The sequence below is a fragment of the Meriones unguiculatus genome, chromosome 17, assembly GCF_030254825.1.
Source record: "Meriones unguiculatus strain TT.TT164.6M chromosome 17, Bangor_MerUng_6.1, whole genome shotgun sequence".
NCBI lineage: Eukaryota > Metazoa > Chordata > Mammalia > Rodentia > Muridae > Meriones > Meriones unguiculatus.
The window spans coordinates 19990136-20012488 of NC_083364.1; the positions used below are offsets into that span (position 1 = coordinate 19990136).

Here is a 22353-nt window from a genome sequence, read left to right on the forward strand (position 1 = left end):
CTTTGTCTTTCAAAGAAACTGAGCCCCCAAGATTCTCACTACGTTTCTCACCTTCTCTTTGAAGCCACTAACTGTGCGAGGTGTCATGGGAAATTATAAACAGACAATTTCAATGAACTATGTGCTTTTTGGGTCAGTAGCCAAGGTTTTTCAGAGACCTCTCATGCTCAGTTCTAATCTTTGTAAGTTTTGATGAAGCCAGGTGCAGTGGTGCATGCCTGCAATCCCAGCACTCAGGGAAGCAGAGGCAGGCAGATCTCTGTGAGTTTAAAGCCAGCCTGGTCTGCGAAGCAAGTCTAGGACAGCCAAGGCTACGCAGAGAAACCCTGTATTGAAAAAACAAAAACCAAAATAATAATAATGATAATGTTTTGATGGTATCTACAACTTTTCATTTTCTATGGAAATATAAACAAATATGCATCCCCAATGTAAAACTTTTGCAGGCTTCCATTTTGATGTTAACACATCCTTATAGAATATAGGTTGATTTAATTCCGCAGTTTTTTCTATAACCTGGTGACTCTCAGCTGCTTTTATCTGAAACAGCTTGTACTTTTTGCTGCAGGGACTCGAGTTAGGCACCCAAGGATGTTTCCCAATGGCAAGAAATTGCTCTAGATAGCTCTCTTGGACCTACATTCGTCCAATGGCAGCCCTTACCACATCACCTGGACACCCCAGGAAGCCTGGGCCTTCTTTCTGGTTTATATTTAGAAAACCCATTGCCCTTAGAGATGCCTTATTTACCGTTTTGTTGCAAATGTCCAACTTTTCCACAATTAAAGCACCAAACCTTTTGAGATCTGAGACCTTTAGTGGCGTGTCACAATCTCTTTTCAAATTGACCATACTTCCCACAATTGAAGCAATGGACATTTTGATACGGGAGACCTCAACAGCTTATAGCTTATAAGCAATAGCTTATAGCTCAATAGCTATAGCTTGACCTATTATATTAGCATGGTACACATTAGAATCAATATCCCTTATCCAGTTTTCCATAGGTGCTGCTCCCTCCTTTAATGGTCTAATAAACTTTTTTACATTCAGTATTTGCATTTTCATACACCCAGGTCTCTATCAGCCTGTCCTACATTGGGTTCTGATATGGATTGTTCACAGCTGAGACTAATATTTGTTAAAAAAAAAAATCAGTGAAGGCTTCTCAAGAGCCTTGTGTAATCTTTGTTAACAAGGTGGACCTTTCCCTGGATTGCACAACTTTACCCAAGCTCTTAAAGCTGCTAAGAGACATTGTTCTATAGTAGCATCATCAAATTGGATCTGTGCTTGTAGATCAAAGTACCTCCCTTCAACCAGCAACTGACCTTTTACTATTCATTCTCCTCACTCTATTTTTGCTGTGCAATATTCGTAGCATCTTCTCTCCACCATGTTAACCATTGCAACTGTGGACTGGCCTCTAGTACAGCTGTCACCAACCCTTTCCAGTCTTGGGGAATAATTCTATTTTGAGTACCCCCTTATTTAGAATTTATTTTACATAAGGTGAGTGCATCCCATGTGAAATCATGTCCTCTTTAAAACGATCTATCATTTCTACAGGACACTGTCCTATCATGTCACAGCCTTGCTCCCCACCATTAGCAGGCACATGCTGTATGACTATTGGGAAAGCTGATGGGGATTTATTTCGTAGCCCTGGGCTGCCCCTCCTCCCACTCTGGTGGCATGGTTTGTTTAAGATTGACCCTTTCCCTGAAAATGGGCTGTTTCATCAGACTGTTCTCCAGCCTTTTCAGCTCTTCTCTCACCTGACCACCCTCTGGCAAGGTTTCCTTCCCTTTTTCCTCCTGTGAGAAAGGCCCGCTCTCTTGCCCAGTCACTGGGACTGAGCCTTCTTGTTCTCCCTTTTCCAGTGCCCCTCACCTCCCTTGTGCTTCCACCTCCACCTGCAGTTTTTCCAGTTGCCCTGCCAATTCTGTGACACTTTCGGAAAAGAGAAAGTAGAGAGACCCCTTTCGTTTTCCCATCTCAGCCATTTTTTTGTTTTGTTTTTTGTTTTGTTTTTTTGTTTCTCAGGTCCCTCCATTTCCACCCACAAGTTTTCCAACTGCTCAGCCACTCTTCCACCCTTTTTCTGAAACAGAATATAGGAAGGAAAAACAGAAAATCCCCCTTGTGGGGGGGGAGATACCCCAGAAGTAACAGCCCCAGTAAATTTTTTTGCTGGTGTCTTGAAACGAAATATCCATTCTGGCATTTGAAATCACATTTCCCATTCTGCTTAGCCCCAAGTTGGGCGCCATTTGTAACTGACATTTGCTATTTTGTGGGTTCTTCTTTCTTCTACCCTTCTCCACACTTTTTCCACCCTTTCAACTTCCTAACACTAGATAGAAGAGAAGAAAGGTTAGAGAGGAAAGAAAAGAGATCCCCGAATAAAGTCAAGGATTGGGACAAGGGCGACATCATTTAGACTACTTCCTGCTACTTCCCGGCATTGAGCTCCTTGGAGCATGCTTGATCTTCACCATCAGGATATCTAATTTCTTCTCCTCTTCCTCATTTCTTCTTTTAACAAACCGCAACCATCAGAAACCAACAACAACAGCAACACTCTCATCTCTCAGAGCTCTAGCATTTGTGTACCTGCTGAAAAGTTCCCAGAATGCCAAACATCACACACTTGCAGAAACTATCTGAATCTGGCAAAACCACGCCTCTACCAGAGTACGAGGCCAATCATAGTCAGCTGCTGCAAAGCAGCCCCACGTCTCACCTCTGAGACTAAAACGAAAACATTCTTAACAATATTTCTGTGGGGTTTTTTTTGTTTGTTTGTTTATTTTATTTTGTTTTGTTTCTTCTGATACAGGGTTTCTCTGTGCGGCTCTGGCTGTCCTGGACTCGCTTTGTAGACCATGCTGGCTTCAAACTCACAGAGGTCTGCCTGCCTCAGCCTCCTCAAGTGCTGGCATTAAAAGCATGTGACACCATGCTCAGCTATTTCTGTGTTTTTAAAAGAAACCAAAACTCCAAAATTCTCACTACACAGTAGTGTTTTTAAACTGTATCTTTGGGCTCAGTCAGCAAAATGCTTGACATGCAAGTCTGAGGACCTGAGTTCCACCCGCCAGAACCCAGATAAAAACGTGTGGCAGAGTGGAAATGCCAGAGCTTTGGGTGTGGAGGCAGCAGGATACCCAGGGCCCTCTGGGCCATCATCCTGGTCTAGTTGATGACTTCCATGCCAGTGAGAGACTCTGCCTAAAAAAGAAAACGGCAGAAAACCAGACACACAGGTGGTGCATCCTTTTAAATCCAGTGCTCCGGAGTCAGAGACAGACAGATCTGTGAGTTCAAGGCCAGCTGGATCTACATCGTAAGACCCTATCTCAAAAAACAAAACAAAACAGCCAAAGCAAAGAAGCAGATGGCAGTGGCAGCGGCTGGGGCGCTAGCCCAGCAGCTCTTCTGGCCTACAGAGAGCTGGGGTTCCCGTTCCAGCATCCGCAGCCAGCGATCCCCAACCATCTGTAGCTCCAGCTCGGTGGGATCCAGGGCCGCCTCCCAGGCTCCTTAGACGTGCACACACGACAGCTCTTCACACCTAAAGGGGTACGTGTAGGTTATATCATCCCTGCAGCGTGACCTCATCCAGCGCCTCTGCAGCTAAGCATCCTTCCGGTCCCCCGTAGGGGGTAGGGGCACTCCTGTGAAACAAGGTGGAAGCTTCCAGGGGCAGGGGTTTCTGCGCTCACTCACCAAACCTCTGCATTCCAGGGAGGCATGGAGCTAAGGAGTTTGTGTATTTTGTGTGTGGGGGGTGTTGTTCCAGAGTGTGTGTCTGCACTGAACGTCAGCAGTGCTCAGTGCAGTAGAGGCCAGAAAAGACATCAGAGCCCCTGGATCTGGAATTACACCAGGTCCAATTGAGGATCGAACGGGGGTCCTCTACGAAAGCAGCTAGTACTCTTAACAGATGAGCTGTCATTCCAGTCCCTTCTTACCTGGTTTTCCGAAGCAAGGTCTCCCTCTGTAGAGCAGGCTGGCCGGACCGTGCAGGGACCCTGCTGCCCCTGAGTCCCGGGATGGAAGGTGTGGGACACCCCCAGCCTGCCCTCTGGCTCGTGCAGCATTTCTGCAGGCAGGGGGTCTCAGGAGGTGCAGCTGGCCTGCTCTGCATGGCCCTCGTGACCCATGCTGGCCTGCAGGCACTGTGCTCTTGGGAGAGGGGCATAATCACAGCGAACCAACCTGCTCCCTGTGAGAGGCCACGTCAGCCTTTGTCCAGGACGGGAGCGTGTGCATGCTGAACGGCACCCAGAACGTACCGTGTGGCCGATGTGTTCCCAAAACAGGCCTGCTTCCCGGTGGCCTAGCCTCTTTCTTGGGTGCCTCAGGCTTCTGTGCTGCCACTGCACGCCAGCTAACTACAAATGTCTCCTGACAGTGCTGTCACTGACCCCAGGAAACTCTTTTCTCCCCCATGCCACTCTGGTAACCTGCCCCACTTCTGCCCCAGGTTGCTGAAAAAGAAGTTTTATTTGCCTGGCTCTGTTGTTGTCAGGGAGGCTTACTGCCTCTGTCCTCTAACCTAGGCCTAGTCCTGGAAGCTTCTAGTCTCCATTTGATCTAATCTAGGCCTAGCATGTTTCCCGCCTCTGAGACTTACTGCTGAGTAAGCTCAGCCTTTCCTGTTCTTTCTGAGCTCATAGCTGGCTGATTCAGCTGTCAGAGCTGACTTATTCTACCTGGCTTTTCTCTCAGCCTCTGAATTACTCTGCTCGGCCTTAAACTGACTCCGGTAATCTGGCTCCCTCTCATTCTCTGGCTCATTTGGTCTTCACCTGAATTCTCTCTGCAACCTGTCTCTCTAGTACTGTCCCGGTAAACCTGCCTCCTCTCCTCTCTGCACTGCCCCTTAAGTACCTTCCCTTTCCTCACTCTTCTCAAGAGAGTTGGGCATAGCTTATTCTGTCAAGTCTTTCTCTGATCCCTCACTGTTTCTGCCACCCAATTAGACATCACTTTCAAATATGGCTGCTTCCTTCTACAAACTAAACCTTCATTGTTTGGGATTCAAGGCGCCTACTGTCGCACCTAAACCTAAGCTTTTCTTTACCCCAAACTTGCTCTATACCAGGCTGGCCTTGAACTCAGATCTGCTTGCCTCTGTCTCCTGGATTAAAGGTGTGTTGATATTCCAGCCTGATCACACAGACCTGGAAGGTCTTTGCATGTGATCTCTTGCCAGAACAGCCATGTTCTGAATTAACATTCCTCTACAAGATGCTGCCTATATTGAAAGCACAAGCTATGGGCCCGGCAGGAGGTTGGTTCCTGTACAGTTTCCTTCTATTGCTGTGGTAAACACTTTAACCAAAAGCCACTTTGGGGATGAAAGGCTTTACCTGCCTCATGCTCCCAGGTCACAGGAATGCAGTTTGCTGGCCCATCCTCAGCTCTGTTCTATGCCTGGGACCCTTGCACGGGGAGTGTGCTGCCTGCATGGCTGGACCTTCCCACCTCAGTTAACCTAATCAACTCTCACCCCATATACACACCCAGATCCGCCAGGGCTGCCTGGAGGCTTGTCTCCCAGGTGACTTGAGGTTCAGTCACAACGAACGCTGGCCATGAGTGGTCCGCATTGAGCCCCAGCCTTAAAGAGGTCCTGACTTCAGTTCCTAGCATCTAGACTGGGTGACTCACAACCTCTCAGAATCCAGATGCAGGGCCTCTGGAGCATCTGGCCTCTGTGGGCCCCTGTACTCACAGGCACACACCCGCACACAGATCAGCAATCCTTCCAAAGTCTCCATTGCTTCCCCCTTGGTCAGACCCAGGAGGGTCGCCCTGCAGGACACGCACTGTGGAGTGCCCTGGGAGGACCTGGGGCTGGGCAGAGTCCCTGGAGCTCCCCCAGGCCCGGTGGCCACCTCCCTGACTCGAGGGGCACCTACTTCCACAGCGCGTCAGGATGCTGGGAATACTGGACAGGACTGTGACTCCGCCACCTCTCTCATCTCAGGCGAAGTTTTTCTACACGGAGTACCCCCTGAACCAGAGTGCGGGGATATCCTTTGAGTACAACCAGTTCCTTGACGTCATCATCAAACCACGTCAGAGGGGGTTTCTGATCCTCTGGAGCCAGACAAGCCTGTTGGTGTCGCCCAATGCAGGTGAGCCACGTCCTGTCGGCCTCCTCCAGCGGGGTCAGTGTGGGCTGAGGGACCTCGGGTCTCTGTACATGTTCACGCCCATGGAATCCGCCAGAGGGGGTCGATAGCTCAATTGTTTTATTTTTCCACATTTATGTGATACATGTATATATCTATTTATAAAATTTCACTTAACCCCTGGGACTTGCTGGTTGGTGAGCAAGACCCAGGGACCCTCCTGGTTGTGCCTTCTTATTGGTAGGATTACAAGCTGGGCTAGACCTTTATAGAGGCGCTGAAGGTCTGAAGTCAGGGAAGTACTGGTGGGTTCTAAATGGAGGCTCCACCCTGTCCACGCCCCCAGCCCCTCACTGGTGGGTTCAAAATGGCGGCTCCACCCTGGCCACGCCCCCAGCCCCTCACTGGGGCATTCTAGGCGGGGCTCCACTCCTGACCACACTGAAATTCTCTTCTTGGTCTTTTGAATAGCAAACCAACGGAACCCAATGAATGCAGAGGAGAGGCCGTGGGGGAGGGGAGGGGGGTTAGTGCGGGGGGGCCTTGGCCTTGCAGTGTGGATGAATTTCTGTGAGATGCTGTCTTTACCGGTCATCACAGTCTGCCTGTCCCTCCCTAGGCCAGATCGTGGACACCGTGCGCCTGAAGAAAGGGAAGACCACCGTGACTACAGATATCGTCAAAGCCAACATCACCATCCACAGCGTTGCCTGGAGTACGCTGCCAGCCTGTCTCAGCTCGCTCTCTTTTATCCCGCCTCTCTGCCCCCTTTCAGCCGTCCTGCCTGCCCCCTCTCTCCCTGCCTGAGATTGGCTGAGGCTCGGATTTGGCTATTGCGGCTCATCAACCTGTGTAATTGGTTGAAGCGGTGACAAACGTGTCACAGGCGAGGCGTTCGGTGACAGGCTGAGCTGCGGCTGTGTCTGGTTTACTTGGATGGATGTGGTTGGGTGTAATTGGTTAGGATTTGGCGCTGTGATTGCCCGTGTGTATGTGTGTGACGGGCTGGGGCGCCACAGCTCCTCAGCTAAGGCTGTCGTTACCCTGTGACCCCCTGAGCTTTCTCTCTGATCCCGGTGGGTGTCGCCAGTGAGTGACGTCTGATCTTTGCCTTTTGTTTGTTTCTTCCGTCTGCTTGCTTCTTTCAGGTGTGTGGGTGTGAGGATGTTCGCGTGTGTGCCTGGGTGAGCGTGTGGAGGTCAAAGGACAGCTTACACAAGTTGGGTCCCAGGAATAGAAGTTGGGTCTTTCGGCTTGGCAGCAAGCACTTCCCCCTGCTGAGCCAGCCCACTGGCCCCTGCACCTCACACCGCCTCTCTTTTTGCCCTCTCTTTCCCAGATAATTACGAGATGGCTTTGCTGACCCGGGAAGACCTCATGTTTTACGGGAGTCAGAATTACCTGGGAACCGAACTGATCCAAGTGTGTCCGAGGGCTTGGCCGACAGCTGTGAAGTTCACCTTCCCTCTAAGCCTGGGAATCATGCTAGTGAAATGTCCTTTTGTTTTGAGGCAAGGCCTAAACTCCATAGGTAGCCAGGGACGCCCATGAAGTCCTGATCCTCCAGGGTAGGCACCCCCGTGCCCAGTTTTGGGGTACTGCAGGTGAATGCAGGGCTTTATGGATGCTAGGCGACCACTCTGGCCAGGAAGACCCACCCTACACAGGTATCCTTACAGAATCAGGACCCAGGTTCAAACCCAAAGCAGAACAAAGCAATCTACGTCTGAAGTGGGCGTTGCCACTCCTGAGAGCGCGTTCGGTGTGGCCAAGCTGCACCCCCCACACACACAGCAGGCAGGCACGACTGGCAGGCTCGGAGATCACAACTCCCTCGACCACCAAGCCTGCCCATCTGACTTTGACCCTTGTGGCCTACAGGGTGGACTGTTGCAGTATATAATAATATCAAATGGGTGTTGAGCTATGAAATGATAATTATTGGCCCTAAGATTACCGTGGTGGTATTATTTAACCCACTATCACAATAATAAGACACAGGCACCTGTTGGATTTATAATTGCCTTATTCACCTTGGGCCGGGCAGATATTTCACTTACCCTGTCTCAGTATCCTCACCATCCGTCTCCCCGCCCCCATCCTATCTTCTATCCATAATCTCATAAGTACTTGCTTTTATTCATCTGGTCCGTTTCACACCGTTATTGGATCCTTCCTCCCTGCCTCGTGTGTTTTTCTTCACCCACCATGGGTTACACAGTGACCTCCTCTTTCTTCTCTTCCCATGATTCCCACTTGAATTCTCCAGAGCCGGGAACCTTAGCCACGCCTACCCCATTCTCCCCTGCCCAGGGACGGGCTGTCTACTCAGCCAATCAGGTATAATGACTTATTCAGGTTTACACCAGGCCAGTAATTATCGTCAAACCAACCTCCAACAGTGGACGGAGTGAACTGGCTTCCGCCAAGTTGTCCTCTAACCTCCACCGTTCACGCACCCACACCATAATTAAATGTAACTGTGTCGCCTTGGCTGTTCTGGAGACTCGCTTTGTAGACCAGGCTGGCCTCGAACTCACAGAGATGCATCTGCCTCTGCCTCCTTGAGTGCTGGAATTATAGGCGTGCACTACCATGCCGGGCCTGGATTGCTGTGTTTTTTGAGGCCAGCCTGGGTTACAGAGTAAGGCCCTGTCGAAATAAACAAAACAACAAGAAAAGATGCAATGCGAGGATTTGATCTCAGAATTTGCTTTCTCCCACAGCTGTTGAAGCAGCCTCTCTGGTCTGAGACCACGGGCCTCTTTTTTAAGGACGGCGGCACGCTGGAGGTCCTCACCCCGGTCCCTGACCCATCGTCCCCAGCGTTTGACTTTCTCAAATGTACTGTGAATGTGCAAGCCATTCTCAGTGACCCTACCCTGGAGATTGAACCATGCAATGTAGGTGATTCCCACAATCCACGGCAATGCTCCATGACCTTTGTGGTTATTTGTTTTGGGTAGCTGGTGGCACTGGGAATGCTCCCTAGGTGGAGGAGAATCACCTTTTAGTAAGCCACTCCCTGAGCTCGGCTCTGCTTTTTAGAATGGGGGAAACTGAGGGAGAAAAATTAGAGTGAGAGATGGTGGCAGAGGACCGTCATTCTAGCTCCTTGGGAGACTGTGGTAAAGGATTTCAAATTCTGCTCAAGCCTGTGCAACTCAACAAGATCTTATGTTTAAAGAAAAAAAATTGAGGGGCTGGAGAGATGGCTTAGAAGTTAAGAGCACTGGCTACTCTTCTAAAAGTCCTGAGTTCAATTCCCAGCAACCACATGGGGGCTCACAACCATCTTTAAAGAGACCTGATGTCCTCTTTTGGCGCGCAGGTGTACATGCAGGCAGAACACTGTATACATAATAAATAAATCTAAAGAAAAAGGCAACAGTAAAAATGAATTTGTGGGTGTGGCTCCGGTGAGGACCCTCGGAGAATTCCTAGTGAGGGGCTGGGGGCGTGGCAAGGGGTGGAGCCCCACCTAGACTCCCTAGTGAGGGGCTGGGGGCGTGGCAAGGGGTGGAACCCCACCTAGACTCCCCAGTGAGGGGCTGGGGGCGTGGCAAGGGGTGGAGAACCTGTACAGCAAATGCTACTGCGCAGGTTCAGTCCCCATTTTGCAAGAAACAAACCAAAAGCATTGTGGAAGAAGGAAAAGCCATGAGGGGGCCCTGAGGGGACACCACGAGGGGACACAGGGTGTAGTGTGGGCCCCCGCGTGGGGATAAGATGCCCTGCCCGTCATGCGGCAGCACCCTCAGCTGTTGCTTGCGCCCTGGGGAACAGGCTCTCCCTTCAGCCCGCCATCTTCCCCAGGTGGAGGTTCTGGAAAGCAACATGATAGATCAGATGTTCACCATAGACATGAACAGCAAACTGGAGCTCTCTGCCCTCTTTGTGCCGCGGCCTGGCAAGTCCCCCATCCCACTGGTGAGTAGGACCCAGCCTGTGCGCTGCAGCCTGTCCCCAGATCTCCCTGTCCCAGTGCTGGCCTACAACCCCAGAGCTTCCTGTTTGTCCAAACTTCCTCTCTTCTCCCATTGCCCGCCTCTCCCACATTTCTCCTGTCCCTCTCCTCTTCCTCCTTTTTTCCTTCCTTATCCCCTTCCTCCGTGTTCTCCTCCATCCCTTCCTTCATGTCTTCTTCCCCATCTCCTCGTCCTCCATCTTGTTTTCCTTTGTACCTTCCTCCTCGCAGTCAGGCTTCTTCCCGCAGACCCCCACTCTCCCTCTTGTCCCCGCCATCCTGCTGTGTCTCGCAGCTCCCGGCCTCTGAGGCTGTGAGGCTGTAGCCGACAGGCAGACATTCAGGTGAGTGTGGCACCCAGGCCTTGTGTGCAGAACCCCCCTGTGTTTGCTGAGGCTGGCAGGCCGGATTTCTGTCAACCTGGAGCACAGCTGTCCATGCGTTGTGTCGCAGGTGATGGTCAGCAACCCGCACTCCCTGGGGTTCGAGGCAAGCATCTCAGAGTTTGGCAACACATTCGACGGCAGCTATAAGTACAAACTGGTGAGTGGCTGCGGCTGTGGTGGGGCCTTGACCCAAACCCAACAACATCCAACATCCCGGGCTCTGGCCTTTTCCGTTTGGTGTTAGTGAGACACGGCGACCCTCCATAGGCCAGGGCAGCCGTGAACTATGTCATCCTGCCTTGGCCTCTCAAGGGCTGAATGAGCCACACACTCAGCCCTCCTTGCCAGCACTTCGGTGTGCAGTGAAAGGACCAGCCTTCCTTCTCCTTCCTACACAGGCCCTCTGCCCCGAGCAGGACAGGCAGCCACCGCCCACATAGGCTCTGTCCCATAGGAAAGGCAGGGGTGCCCCGGACATAGTGAGACTGAGCGCTGAGGTAGTTGGGTAAAGCCTAGGTAGGGGGCTAGGTCCCAGCAGGGGACCAGGTGGGGCTGTTGTCCCCTTGCACCCATCATGACAAGAGCTTGGACTTGTGGTACCTATGATTAGTCATGTGACCCCACCTGAGCAGTCAGGGAGAGACAATACAGCTCACTAGGGCCACCCAGGGCTGGTTTCACTTATGGTGTAGAATGAGGACATAGTGGGGCTGGGCAGCTGATGGACAAGTCTACTGGTCACCCCTTCCTTACCAGCCTGACCTATTTGGGGTTGACATCTGGGCGGAACCCTGCTGCAACCGGCTGTCTCTGTGTGTGTGTCTGTCTCCCCGCCTCTGTCTGTCCCTGCCTCTGCCCCTGCTGCCGTTTCACAGGAGATTGAGCTCCAGCAGCAGCACCGCCGGGGCACCGCGGACCACACCTTCACCGCCAGGTAGCTAACGCGCTCTCAGGGCCCAAGGCCGGCGGGGTTACCTCTTATCAGTGTGCGTGGCAGTTTCTCACCTCGCCCTGCTGGCACCCAAATAATTAAGACTGGACTATGTTATCTGTGTAACACGCTTTAAGGCACAATACTGAGCGGTCCTTACTCTATCCTAACCTTCTGAGCTAGTTTGACTTCCTCTTTGCCAAAATCCCCAAGATTCTTGCATTTTATGGCCTTCTCACCTCCAGCTGCTCTCTAATTGTGCCTCCTGAACCTCTGGCTGAATTCCTGCTTCCCCTCTTTCTCTCTCTCTTCTCTCCTGGCTGGCAGGAAGTCCAGCCCTGTTCTCTCCCCTGCTCAGTGACTGGCTGTTAAGCTGAGTTACTGACAGTTGGGAGACAATTGGGGAGCAAAGTTTAGACTGGAGGGTCTCAGATGTGGGGGCACAGAAGTGAGCGCAGTGGACAATGACACCATGCTTCCATGAGGCTGCTCCCCCTGCCGTCTGCAGGGGTTCCCAGAGGAGAGGCAGAGCCGAGCAGCAGCCCCAGTTCTGGAACATTCTAATAAGCTTAGAGCTGTCGCCAAGGTCTGGGACTGGAGCTCACTGGTGGAGCAGCTACCCAGTATGCATGGTGCTCTGGGCTCCAGGCCCGGCAGGCACCTCAGGTCCCGAGGACAGCAGCGCATGACCGGCACCTCAGCACTGAGGAAGTAGGGTCAGGCCAATCTGATCGGGACAGATCCTCTTCCTGGCTGTGTCAGGTTGACAACCAAGGGTAACCATGACAGATCTGTTGGCGGGCGGGTGGACGGAGGACGGACGATGGACAGTTGGATGGTTGATGGCGTGTGTGGCTGGCTGGTTGGCAGAATGAGTTAAAGGTTCAGTGAGTGCACTGATGACCACGATGGCACAGACTCTCTGCCCCGTTGCACCACAGCATCAAGCGCAACGCCATCTCCTCCGTGACGGTGGACATTGCTGACAAGACAACCGCGTGTGTGGACCTGAAGCCCCTGGTACGTGTGTCCCTTCGCCACCTGGTGTTCAGTCACGGGCTGAGTCATGCCAGCAGGCTCCACGCTGGGCAGGCCCTGGTTTGGAAACAAAATGACAGTGTTGTCACCTGGTGTCTGGGGTCACCGTTGCCCACAGCTGTCCCTCAGCAGCCTACAGGTCATCTCTAGAACCAGCTCTGGCCAACTTGAGGAAATAGTACTTCTGGAGCAGCGGCGCTCAGCCTTCCTAGTGCCGGGACCTTTCTGTACAGTCACTCATGCTGTGGTGACCCGAAACCATAAGATTACTTTAATTGCCAGGCGGTGGTGGCGCATGCCTTCGATCCCAGCACTCAGGAGGCAGGCGCAGGCAGATCTCTGGGGTCGAGGCCAGCCTGGTCTACAGAATGAGTTCCAGGCTAGCCAGGGCTACATAGAGAAACCCTGTCTTGAAAAACAACAGATTTTATTCATACTCCGTAGATTGTATTTGTTGCTGTTATAAATTGTAATGTAAACATTTTTGGAGCTAGAAGTCTGCCAGAAGTTGGTGGATCGTGACCCACAGGTTGAGAACCAGCATTCTAGACACTTCCAGAGACTTGAAAAAACCACACAGGCATCATTCACAGCCGTGTGGACAACAGGGGGGTGGGAGGGGTGGAATAAGGAGCATGTGGCCCTCGCATCTGACAGAGCGCTAGCCAGGAAAAGGAATACCGTTCTTACACACAGTTGAACTGTATAGGACTCTTGAGGAGAGGGGATGAAGAGTTAGGTATTTCCTGGGGCTGGAGCTTAGGTCTGGGAAGGCCAGCCGGGAGAGCCACTGTGTCAGGGTCAGGTGCGTAGCAGCCCGTGTTGCACAGGGGCGGGGCTGGCAGGGGGCGGGGCTGACCGGGGCTCTCTGTGGAGTGCCCGACGCCTCTGCTTCCGTCCCTTGCAGTCCACTCTCATCTCAGTTGGCTGTGACCTGACCAAGAAGATCATCGTGCAGAAGTGAGTGCGCCAGCCCCTGGGCCGAAGGGGAGGGGTGGGCCGGCCCCGTCGCTGGCCATCTACTTTTATGTACGGTTTAGCAGTTCTGTAGTAAATCCCTGAATCCCTGGAGGCGGCCAGCCGCGACCAGGAGTGAGGCAGCCGAGCGGAGGTGGGGCGCTCGGGCCGTGGATCGTGTCAGGCGGTTAGTAAGGCCGTGCCTTGACCTTCCCAAGATGACTTGCCCTTTCTGCTATGTAAGTGTATGTCAGCATGTGTGTGTATCCGTGAGTGTAGGTGTGACCGTAAGCGTGTATGTGACAGTGTATGTGAGCGTGGGTGAGCATGTGAGTGTGTGCGAGAGTGTACACGCACGTGTGGGTGAGGGTGTGACCGTGATCACGTGCTGACGGGATGTGAGTGTAAGTGACTGTGTGAGTGTGGGTGACCGTGAGGGTGCGTGTGGCTGAGTGTGTGTGAGCGTGAAATGGAAGAGCTTTCTGAGTGCCCCACCACAGAGCTGGCGTTACTCCCTGGAGCTGGCATTACTCGCCGTCGTGCGCCCCCTTCCCCCCCCCCCCCGTGTGAGCATTCTCTGCAGCCACAACAAGGATCTGGAGGCTCCTCGTGCCATCACGGGCACCCCGCAGGGCACCCGGCCCCTCCCAGCCTCTCCGCCGCAGGGTGAAGGGCACTCCACCCCTTCCCGGTCCACCTCCTAGTCAGGCCCGCCCACCTCTCCATTACAGCAAAATCTCCGCCTGCTCCATGGGGATCCTCGACCCAGTGCAGCTGCAGAGGAACTACACCTACACCATCGAGAAGTAAGTGCGGCCCGCCTCCCAGCCCTCCTTACACTGGGTCAGACCAGGGGCAAGGCTAAGTGGTTGAAATCTACCGTCTGGCCCCGGGGACCGGTGGGACACATGGGCGTGCAGGAGGCTCAAAGCCCAAGCGGTCTTGGTTAGCTTTTTGTTACTGTGATGAGACTAAAAAGCAGCCTCGGAGGAAGAGCTCAAGGCAGGAGCCTGGAGGCAGGGGCTGATGCAGCAAGCGTGGAGGGCGCAGCTTCCTGGCTTGCTCCCCGTGGCTTGCTTGCTTGCTCAGCCTGTTTTCTTAAGTAACGGAAGACCAGCTGCCCAAGAGCGGCCCTATATACAGCGAACTAGCTGGGCCTCACACCTCAATCATTAATCCAGAAAATGCACCACAGGCATCTTCTCAACTGGGGTTTCCCTCTTCACAGATGACCCTGGCTTATCATATTAAACAAAACCAAAAACAACCAGCCACAACAGGGGCAGGGGGGTCAAGTTGGCCCCTTGCCGACTTGACGCACGGCACACTGGTACCTGTGACCTTCCCTTCCCTGTTTGCCCCCAGCGTTAATACTAACACTCTTACATTAATACCAACGTTATATTTAAGAACACAGTCCAACTTCTAAATGTCCAGGCTTGAAAAATTCGAACACAACATTTTTTTTTTTCAGTTTCCTGAAATACATCCAGCATCTCTTTAAAAGTCTAACGTCCCTTGCCTGTGAACTCTGTTAAGGTTATTGGTTTTTGTTTTTTTTTTTAATTATTTATTTATTATGTATACAATGTTGTGCCTGCATGTACACCTGCATGCCAGAAGAGGGCACCAGATCTCATTATAGATGGTTGTAAGCCACCATGTGGTTGCTGGGAATTGAACTCAGGACCTCTGGAGGAGCAGTCAGTGCTCTTAACCTCTGAGCCATCTCTCCAGCCCTGTTAAGGTTATTTTTATAAAACTGTATTTGTTTCTCTGTTTCTCTCTTAACCCAGCTATAACCCAAATAATTGAGACTCTATTATGTTATTTGTTTATCAAGCTTTGCAGTACAATACTGAGCAATTAACCCTCTAAACTAGTCTGGCTTCCTCCCGGCACAAATCCCAGAGATACTGGCACTTTATGGCTTTCTCTGTTCAGCTGTTTTCTCCTCCTGTCTCCTGGACATCTGCTTGTGACTAAATCCCCTACTTCCTCCTCTAAAGCCTCCTCCAGGAAACCCAGCCTTATCCTCTCATCTGCTCAGTGACTGGCTGTAAGCTGCTTTATTGGCATATGAGGGGACAATTGGGGAGCAGTGTTTACACAACATTCAGACAGGAGATTCTCAGAACAGGGATCGCAACCAGATGGGGCGGGGGTCACAGAAATCAGCGTTTGAATTACACAATAACCTTCTGCCTGCATCAGTTAAATACTTTCTTACTCAAGAGGGAAGAACCAGGGCAGTGTTCACAGTCACAGGAAAACCAAGATCCAGATTGAAAATCAGGTCCTGTGGCTCAGTGTCTCACGTCTGGAACTCACAGTTGTCTGGGCTCCAGAAGCCTTCAGCTCCACTTCTCCAGCTGCACCCTCTGCAGCGCACACGGCTTGTGTTCCGGGCTCAGGCTGGCTCCACCCCACACCTGTTGCTGTCCTGGGCAGTTACTCACAATCTCGGAGTCTCCAACATGCCTGGCTCTTCCATGAAGCTGAGGCTGATCTTTCACCGAGCGCCCCTCCTGGGCTTTCTCGTGGAGCCTGCACCTCACCCTCTCTGCATGATCCTTCAGTCCTCCAACTGCCGCTGAGGCTGCACCTTCACCAGCGCCCTCTCCTGGCCTCTCCCAGTGACAAGCTCCAGCTGCTTTCCACAACCCCTTCCTGCCTCCAAAGCCAGGACCAGCTTGGGGATTCTCACACATTACCAAGTCCAGCCGCCAGCATGCGGTACCACCTCTGCACAGGGCTTCTGTGTGCTGACTCAGGAAACACTTCTCAGATTTCCCCTCAGGAATGCTCTCTCTCATAAACACAGCCTCTTCCTCAGACCCGGCTAAGCACAACCACAGACTCTTACTTCAGATATCAAACATCCCCGATTGTCTTCTTGTTTTGGTTTGTCTGTTTGAGACAGGGCTTCTTTGTGTAGCCCCGGCTGTCCTGGAATTCACTCCTTAGACCAGGTTAGCCTTGAACTCAGAGATCTGACTGTCTCTGCTTCCCAAGTGCTGGGCGTAAATCACAGATTCTCAGTGCAGAATGTCAAAGGGCTCGGACAGAGTCTTTGAGGGCCTCTCTAAAACCCACAAGCCAGGCCTCCACCATCTGCCCTTCTGTCGACATTTCTATCTTGCAGTGTCTCACCACAGCTCACCGAGTCCTGATGACCCAATGACTTTTCCAGCCCAAAGTGCCAAACTCCTTCCATACTCCTCCCCAAAATAACGTGGCTGAGTCTGTCACAGCAACACACAAGTCCTGGCACTAACTTGTGTCTTAAGTAAGATTCTGTTGCTGTAATAAAACCCCATGGCTGAGCAGGGAGGCTGGGAGGAGGGCGGTTTATTTCCGCTTACAGCTTGTGGTTCATTATCTAGGGAGTCAGGACAGGAGCCTGGAGGCGGGAGCCGATGCAGAGGCCATGGAGGGGGCCGCTCGCTGGCTTGCTCCCACGGCTTGCTCATCCTGCTTTCTTATAGAACCCAGGACCACCAGCCCAGGGGTGGCAGTGCCCACCGTGGGGCGGACCCTCCCCACGAGAGGGTCTGTCCAAGAATTCCTTACCACCCACGGGCTGGGGGGAGGAAGGTGGGCAGTTCACCTTGGACTCTGTGTGGCTGTCAACTGGCTGTGTGGCCCCACTCACGCTCAGGAGACTCTCAAGCTGGGCTTAAAAATGCCTGATTAAACACAGGGACGCCCAGGGTGTTCAGAAATCCGTGAATAAAGGGCTTGTAACTGCCAGTTCTGGGCCGGCCGGGGTCAGCAGCGACTGGTCAGCAGCTGTCAGGACCTGAGGTGTAAAAGCAAGCAGACCCGGGCTGGCTGCTGAGCACAGGGTTCCGTGTCTCCTCAAAGGGAAGCCTACAACCCCGTGAACCATGAGGCCGAAGCCCAGGACGACCTGCTGGTGTTTTACCCGTACAAGGACCTGGGCTGCCCCCGCCTTGTCTACTACGACAAACCTTGGAGGCCCGTGGTGGAACTGTAAGCCCCCAGCCGCGCCCCCCTCCCGAGATGCTGCCCCCCCCCCCGTCCCATCTCTCCCCACCCTGCCTGCCCTGAGTCACCCACAGCCGGCTCAGCTGGGAGCCGACGGCCAGGGAGGCCCAGGGAGAGGTATGAGCAAGGCTTCCTTCCCGCGATGCTTCTGCCTGACTTGCAGATCTAAGCAGTGGGCCTTTTGACGTTTTTTGTTCTAGCCTCTGACCCACCATGCAGCTCAGGCTGCCCTTGAACGCTCCACACTCCTGCCTCATCCTTCCAAGCGCTGGGATCTCTTGTGCCACTGTACCTGGATTATGTCATTTCTTCTGATGCCATCTCTGCAGCCTGTCATCTTCTTCTCTCCCAACTCTCTCCCCACCTGGCACAATGTCTGTGTTTTCATGAGCGCTTGTGGGGTTTTGAAGGATGAGTAGGAGTTTATCAGGCAGCGATGATCATGAAGGCACAGCCACATACTGGCTCCAGACACTCAGAGGCGGGTGCAGTTGCTCACACCTGTGATCCTAGAACTCGGGAAGCTGAGGCAGAGTGCGAGTTTTAGGCTAGCCTGACCTACACAGCAAGACTGTGTCTTAAAAATAAAATCTTAGGGAAAATAGTATTGAGCTGAGCATGCGGAGATCTTTTCCTAAACATGCAGGGATTGGGGCTGTGCATGTGAGTGCATGGTAAAGGTTTCTGGAGGTAGACATGCAGGAGGTAGACATTCTGGAGGTTTCTGGGAGAAGCCGTCCGGGAAAGTCTGTTCACCCTCTGAGGAGCTGGGGTTTTTCTTCCTTGTTTGTTCGCTTTGTTTTCAAGACAGGGTTTCTCTGTGTAGCCTTGGCTGTCCTGGACTTGCTTTGTAGACCAGGCTGGCCTTGAACTCACAGACATCCTCCTGCCTCTGCCTCCCTGAGTTTACATGGATTACATGGGTGAAGCTCTATCTGCACGTGTGCCTGCCCACCAGAAGAGGGCGCCAGATCTCATTATAGATAGTTGTGAGCCACCATGTGGGTGCTGGGAATTGAACTCAGGACCTCTGGAAGAGCAGCTCTTAAGCTCAGCCATCTCTCCAGCCTATCTGGAAGCTTTGGGGCCCGCCGTCGCTAAGGCTCTCTTCAGAACACAGTTCTGCCTTCGTCAGTTGACGGTTTTAGGGCGGCATCTCCTGCAGCCAGGCCACAGATTCTCCCCACAGGCAAGGTTAACTCTGAGCGCCTGTGCGCACACCTCCCCGACTGCTGTGTCTCCACAGCCTGAAAGTCCTGTTCAGGCCACTAGAAACGTGTGCACACACTCTTTCCACTGCATCCCTCAGGGAGCAAGGACAAGCAGCCGCTACACGCCTCAGGCCTGTGTAACCTTTCCCCACACAGCAAGGCTGGTGCGGTCTCTGCGCCCAGGTTGTCCCGATCCTCAGCCAGCGCAGGAAACTCAATCCTGAAATGGGAAGTTGGGTTCAGTATTCAGATGCCAAGGTTGGCTCGGCCCTTGGTAGTCAGGGTTGGTTCAGTGCTTGGGTGCAGACCCTACAGATATGGGGAGGTGCCCACGGGCATCATGCAGAGTCTACCAGGACAGAATGATGGGGTTCTGTTTGCTGGGCCGCAGTGGCAGAGTGCTCAGCTTCCTGAAGCCCCAGATCCTGTTGTCAGCAGCCCATAGAACAGGCACCACGGTTCACATCTGTCATTTCAGCAGCACAGAGATGGAGACGGGAAGGTTGGGAGTTCAAGGCCAGCCTGGGCTGCAAAACAAAATACAAACACAAACAAAAATCAAACAAACAAACAATAAAACCCAAATATATAAATATATACCATGCGAAGCTTCTCTGTACTCTGGCTCCCGGGCTCCCTTTGTAGGGAGGGCTGTTGATAGTGGTTCCCTTCCCTCCCTCCTCACCCCTTCCTCCCCTCCCCAAGCTTTCCACACCTTCCAGCGCTGTCTGTGACTGTCCTCCTGTCGGGATGGCTGTCCTCCTGTCAGGATGACTGTCCTGTCTGTATGACCCCAGACTGTCCTGTCCGGATGACCCTGCACTGTCTTCCTGTGGGGATGACCCTGGCGGCGTCCTGACATCACGCCCCGCTGCCTCACTTGGGTCTCAGGTGGAAGAATGGGATCCTAGAAGAAATCATGAACGCCGAGTACGTGCTGACGGAGGTCAATGGGATAGTCACCTACTCGTACTCCCTGACGGCCGCCACTGCCAATTGCCGGTCACAGCCTCAGAACTGGAGCACCTTTAACCTCTTCATGGATGCCGATTCCATCATGTCCATTTGGAACAGAGAGGTAGGGTCCCGCCCAGGCCGCTCACCCACAGCCCTGCACGTGAGCACCGTCAGAGCCGTGCGCCGGTGTCTGCCTGCCCTCCCAGAGGCTGGAGGATTCCCTAAAAAGCAAGTTCGTGGCCAGCCTAGGCTCTCTGGGACTCTGTCAGATACAGTAACTGGCCCCCAAACACTGTTTCTGAATCGGGTCGTGCAGCTCACACCCGTCTGGCTTTAAAGCGATTGAGTCTCTTGCCGGGAAGGGCAGAAGGAGAGGGAGGAGGCAGGAGGGAGGCCCAGCCCACAAGGGTTTGCTTAGGGGTGGAGCGGTGGGGAAGGCATGCTCTGTGAGGCCAGGGGCGGAGGGCCAGGCTTCTCGGGACCAGCGTGCCGCTGTCCTTGTCCCCAGAACTACATCAGCTGCCACGAGGACAATAAGGACAACCCCTTGCTATGGCCTAATGTCGAGTACCAGATCTTAGGTGGCCGCACAGACAACAGGGTTATTTTTGGCCAGAGAAATGGAATCTATACCTTCCTTCTGTCTGTGGTGGACCCGTACTACAGGTGAGTGGAGGGGGTACTGTGTCATCCTGAGAAGAGACTCACAGATTGGTGACCTCGAGGTCCCAGTGTGGTGCTCCATGCCTGCCACCCCAGCAATGGGGAGCTGGGCAGACACAGTAGGATCAAGAGTTAAAGGCCAGCCTGGCAGTGGTGGGACACACCTTTAATTCTAGCACTGGGCGGGGGGGGGGGGGGGGGAGGGGGCGGGTAGAGGCAGGCGGATAGCTGTGAGTTCCAGGCCAGCCTGGTCTGTAAAGCGAGTCCAGGACAGCCAAGGCTACACAGAGAAACCTTGTCTCAGAAAACCAGAGTTCAAGGCCATCCTTGGCTACATAACTAGTTTGAGGCTGGCCTGGACTACATGAGACCTGTGTCAAAACTCACACACAGCTGCAGCTTGTGGGCTGCAGCCCCAGACAGTGGAGTTTCTGCCCGCTCGCCCCTCTCCCTTCCTGTCCCTTTTCAGAGTGTCCCCCCCACCCCCCGACACTCTGGGCTCCCCTCACTGAGGCCATCTGCCCTCCGGGTGACTGCCCGCACCGGCTTCAGCACTGTAGCTTTGTCCTTCTCCCGCCATTCTCTTCAGGAGCCGCTGAAGGCCTGCTCGTTTTTCCCTCAAGCTCCGATGAAATTGTCTTTAGTTTCCCCACCCAAACCCCCAAACCAAAGAAAGAAAGAAACAAACAAACAAAAAAGCACACCTTACCGCCCCCACACAAGAAGTCAGCTGTGTGGACACAGTGGGGCCGGCCACCCGGGCCCCGGCTCCGCACCCTGACAGCCTGTGCCCGCTGCCCCCCCCCAGCTACTGCAACCTGGACACCACGTTCAGCGTGTACGTGTACGGGGCCCTGCCCGTGGCCATGTTCCCACCCGTGCTCAGCATCTTCCTGCTGGTCGTCACCACGCTGCTGACCGTGTGGCTGGCCTACATCGTCCCCATAAAGCTGCAGACGGAGCAGGGCCAGCGCTTTAAGGCCGTCTTCTCCCGGGTGTGCAACCGCTTCCTGTGCATGTGCACCTGCGGCTGGGCGCACCTCAGGCTGCAACGGTGGCTGCGTCGCAAAATACAGCAGTGGCTGCATCGCAGAGTTCAGTGGTGGGTGCAGTGCAGGCTGCAAGGGTGGCTGCACTCCAGGAGGGTCAGAGACCAGGCCGAGAAAACCCTGCAGCCACAGACATGCAAGACAGAAAGAGGGTGGGAAAACTAGGGACACGGGACACAAATGAGCCCCAGTGAGGTGCTCTCGACCCCCCCCCCCCCCCCGAGTGTGTTTACCTTAGCTCCTGTCCCAATAAATGGTTAACAATGAGGAGGGGTCAGGCTGTGTCTGGGTCACCTTCCCCGCCCCTCACTGGGACACTCAGCAGGGCTTCCTTCCTGAGCCACCCCAGCCACGCCCTCCTGGCCCTGCCTCCCTGTTCTCTTCCCCGGGGTTCCCCTGCGGCTGTGAGGCTGTTGAGAGGCGCCTCATGGGAAGGCAGGGTGGAGGAAGCTGGCTCCTCAGAGCCAGCAGCGGCGCTGTGAGCACAGGGCGGGGTGGGGGGTGGGGTGTGAGTGCTGGAGTGGCAGCCTGAGGCAGGCACTGCCCCTATGGCTCAGGGTGGGTGGGTGGGTGTGGTAACCAAGACGTCTAGCAGGAAGTGCTGCCATCCACGCCGGGGGACCTGCGCAGCCTGACTGGAACCCCCCAAGGTTGTCCCCACAGTCTGCACCCCTCTCTCAGACGGCAGCACTCCACACGCTTCCTGAAGTCCCCTGAAAATGCAGAACGACTCTTGACACACATTGAGTTTGGCAAGAGGAAGAGGGCCAGGGGTCTGTGGGATGTCCTTGGAAGCAGTGTACCACATGATCTTGCTAGTTATGTATTTTTATTAGCCATGCATTTATTTATTTGAGACAGGCTTTCTCTGTGTAGCCTTGGCTGTCCTGGACTCACTTTGTAGACCAGGCTGGCCTCGAACTCACAGAGACCCTCCTGTCTCTGCCTCCTGAGGGCTTGGGTCAAAGGCGTGCATCTGTCTGCGTCTTTTGTGGGCTCGTGAGATTACAGGGTGGTTCTCCAGTGCCTTGGCT

At 53.4% G+C, this 22353-nt stretch overlaps 1 protein-coding gene across 1 annotated transcript in view; it reads left to right on the plus strand.

The window, feature by feature from the left end:
- Catsperd (cation channel sperm associated auxiliary subunit delta) overlaps positions 1-21527 on the plus strand; it is a 38128-nt gene extending 16601 nt beyond the window's left edge. Inside the window, exons 9-22 of the mRNA XM_021632969.2 lie at positions 6002-6152; positions 6769-6864; positions 7489-7571; positions 8876-9052; positions 9966-10079; positions 10570-10659; positions 11378-11436; positions 12375-12453; positions 13379-13431; positions 14160-14234; positions 17296-17424; positions 19542-19728; positions 20116-20273; positions 21079-21527. Coding sequence (XP_021488644.2) covers positions 6002-6152; positions 6769-6864; positions 7489-7571; positions 8876-9052; positions 9966-10079; positions 10570-10659; positions 11378-11436; positions 12375-12453; positions 13379-13431; positions 14160-14234; positions 17296-17424; positions 19542-19728; positions 20116-20273; positions 21079-21484 — 1857 coding nt within the window. The 3' untranslated portion in view covers positions 21485-21527. The remainder of the gene's footprint in view (positions 1-6001; positions 6153-6768; positions 6865-7488; positions 7572-8875; positions 9053-9965; positions 10080-10569; positions 10660-11377; positions 11437-12374; positions 12454-13378; positions 13432-14159; positions 14235-17295; positions 17425-19541; positions 19729-20115; positions 20274-21078) is intronic.
- The last annotated feature ends 826 nt before the right edge of the window (positions 21528-22353 follow it).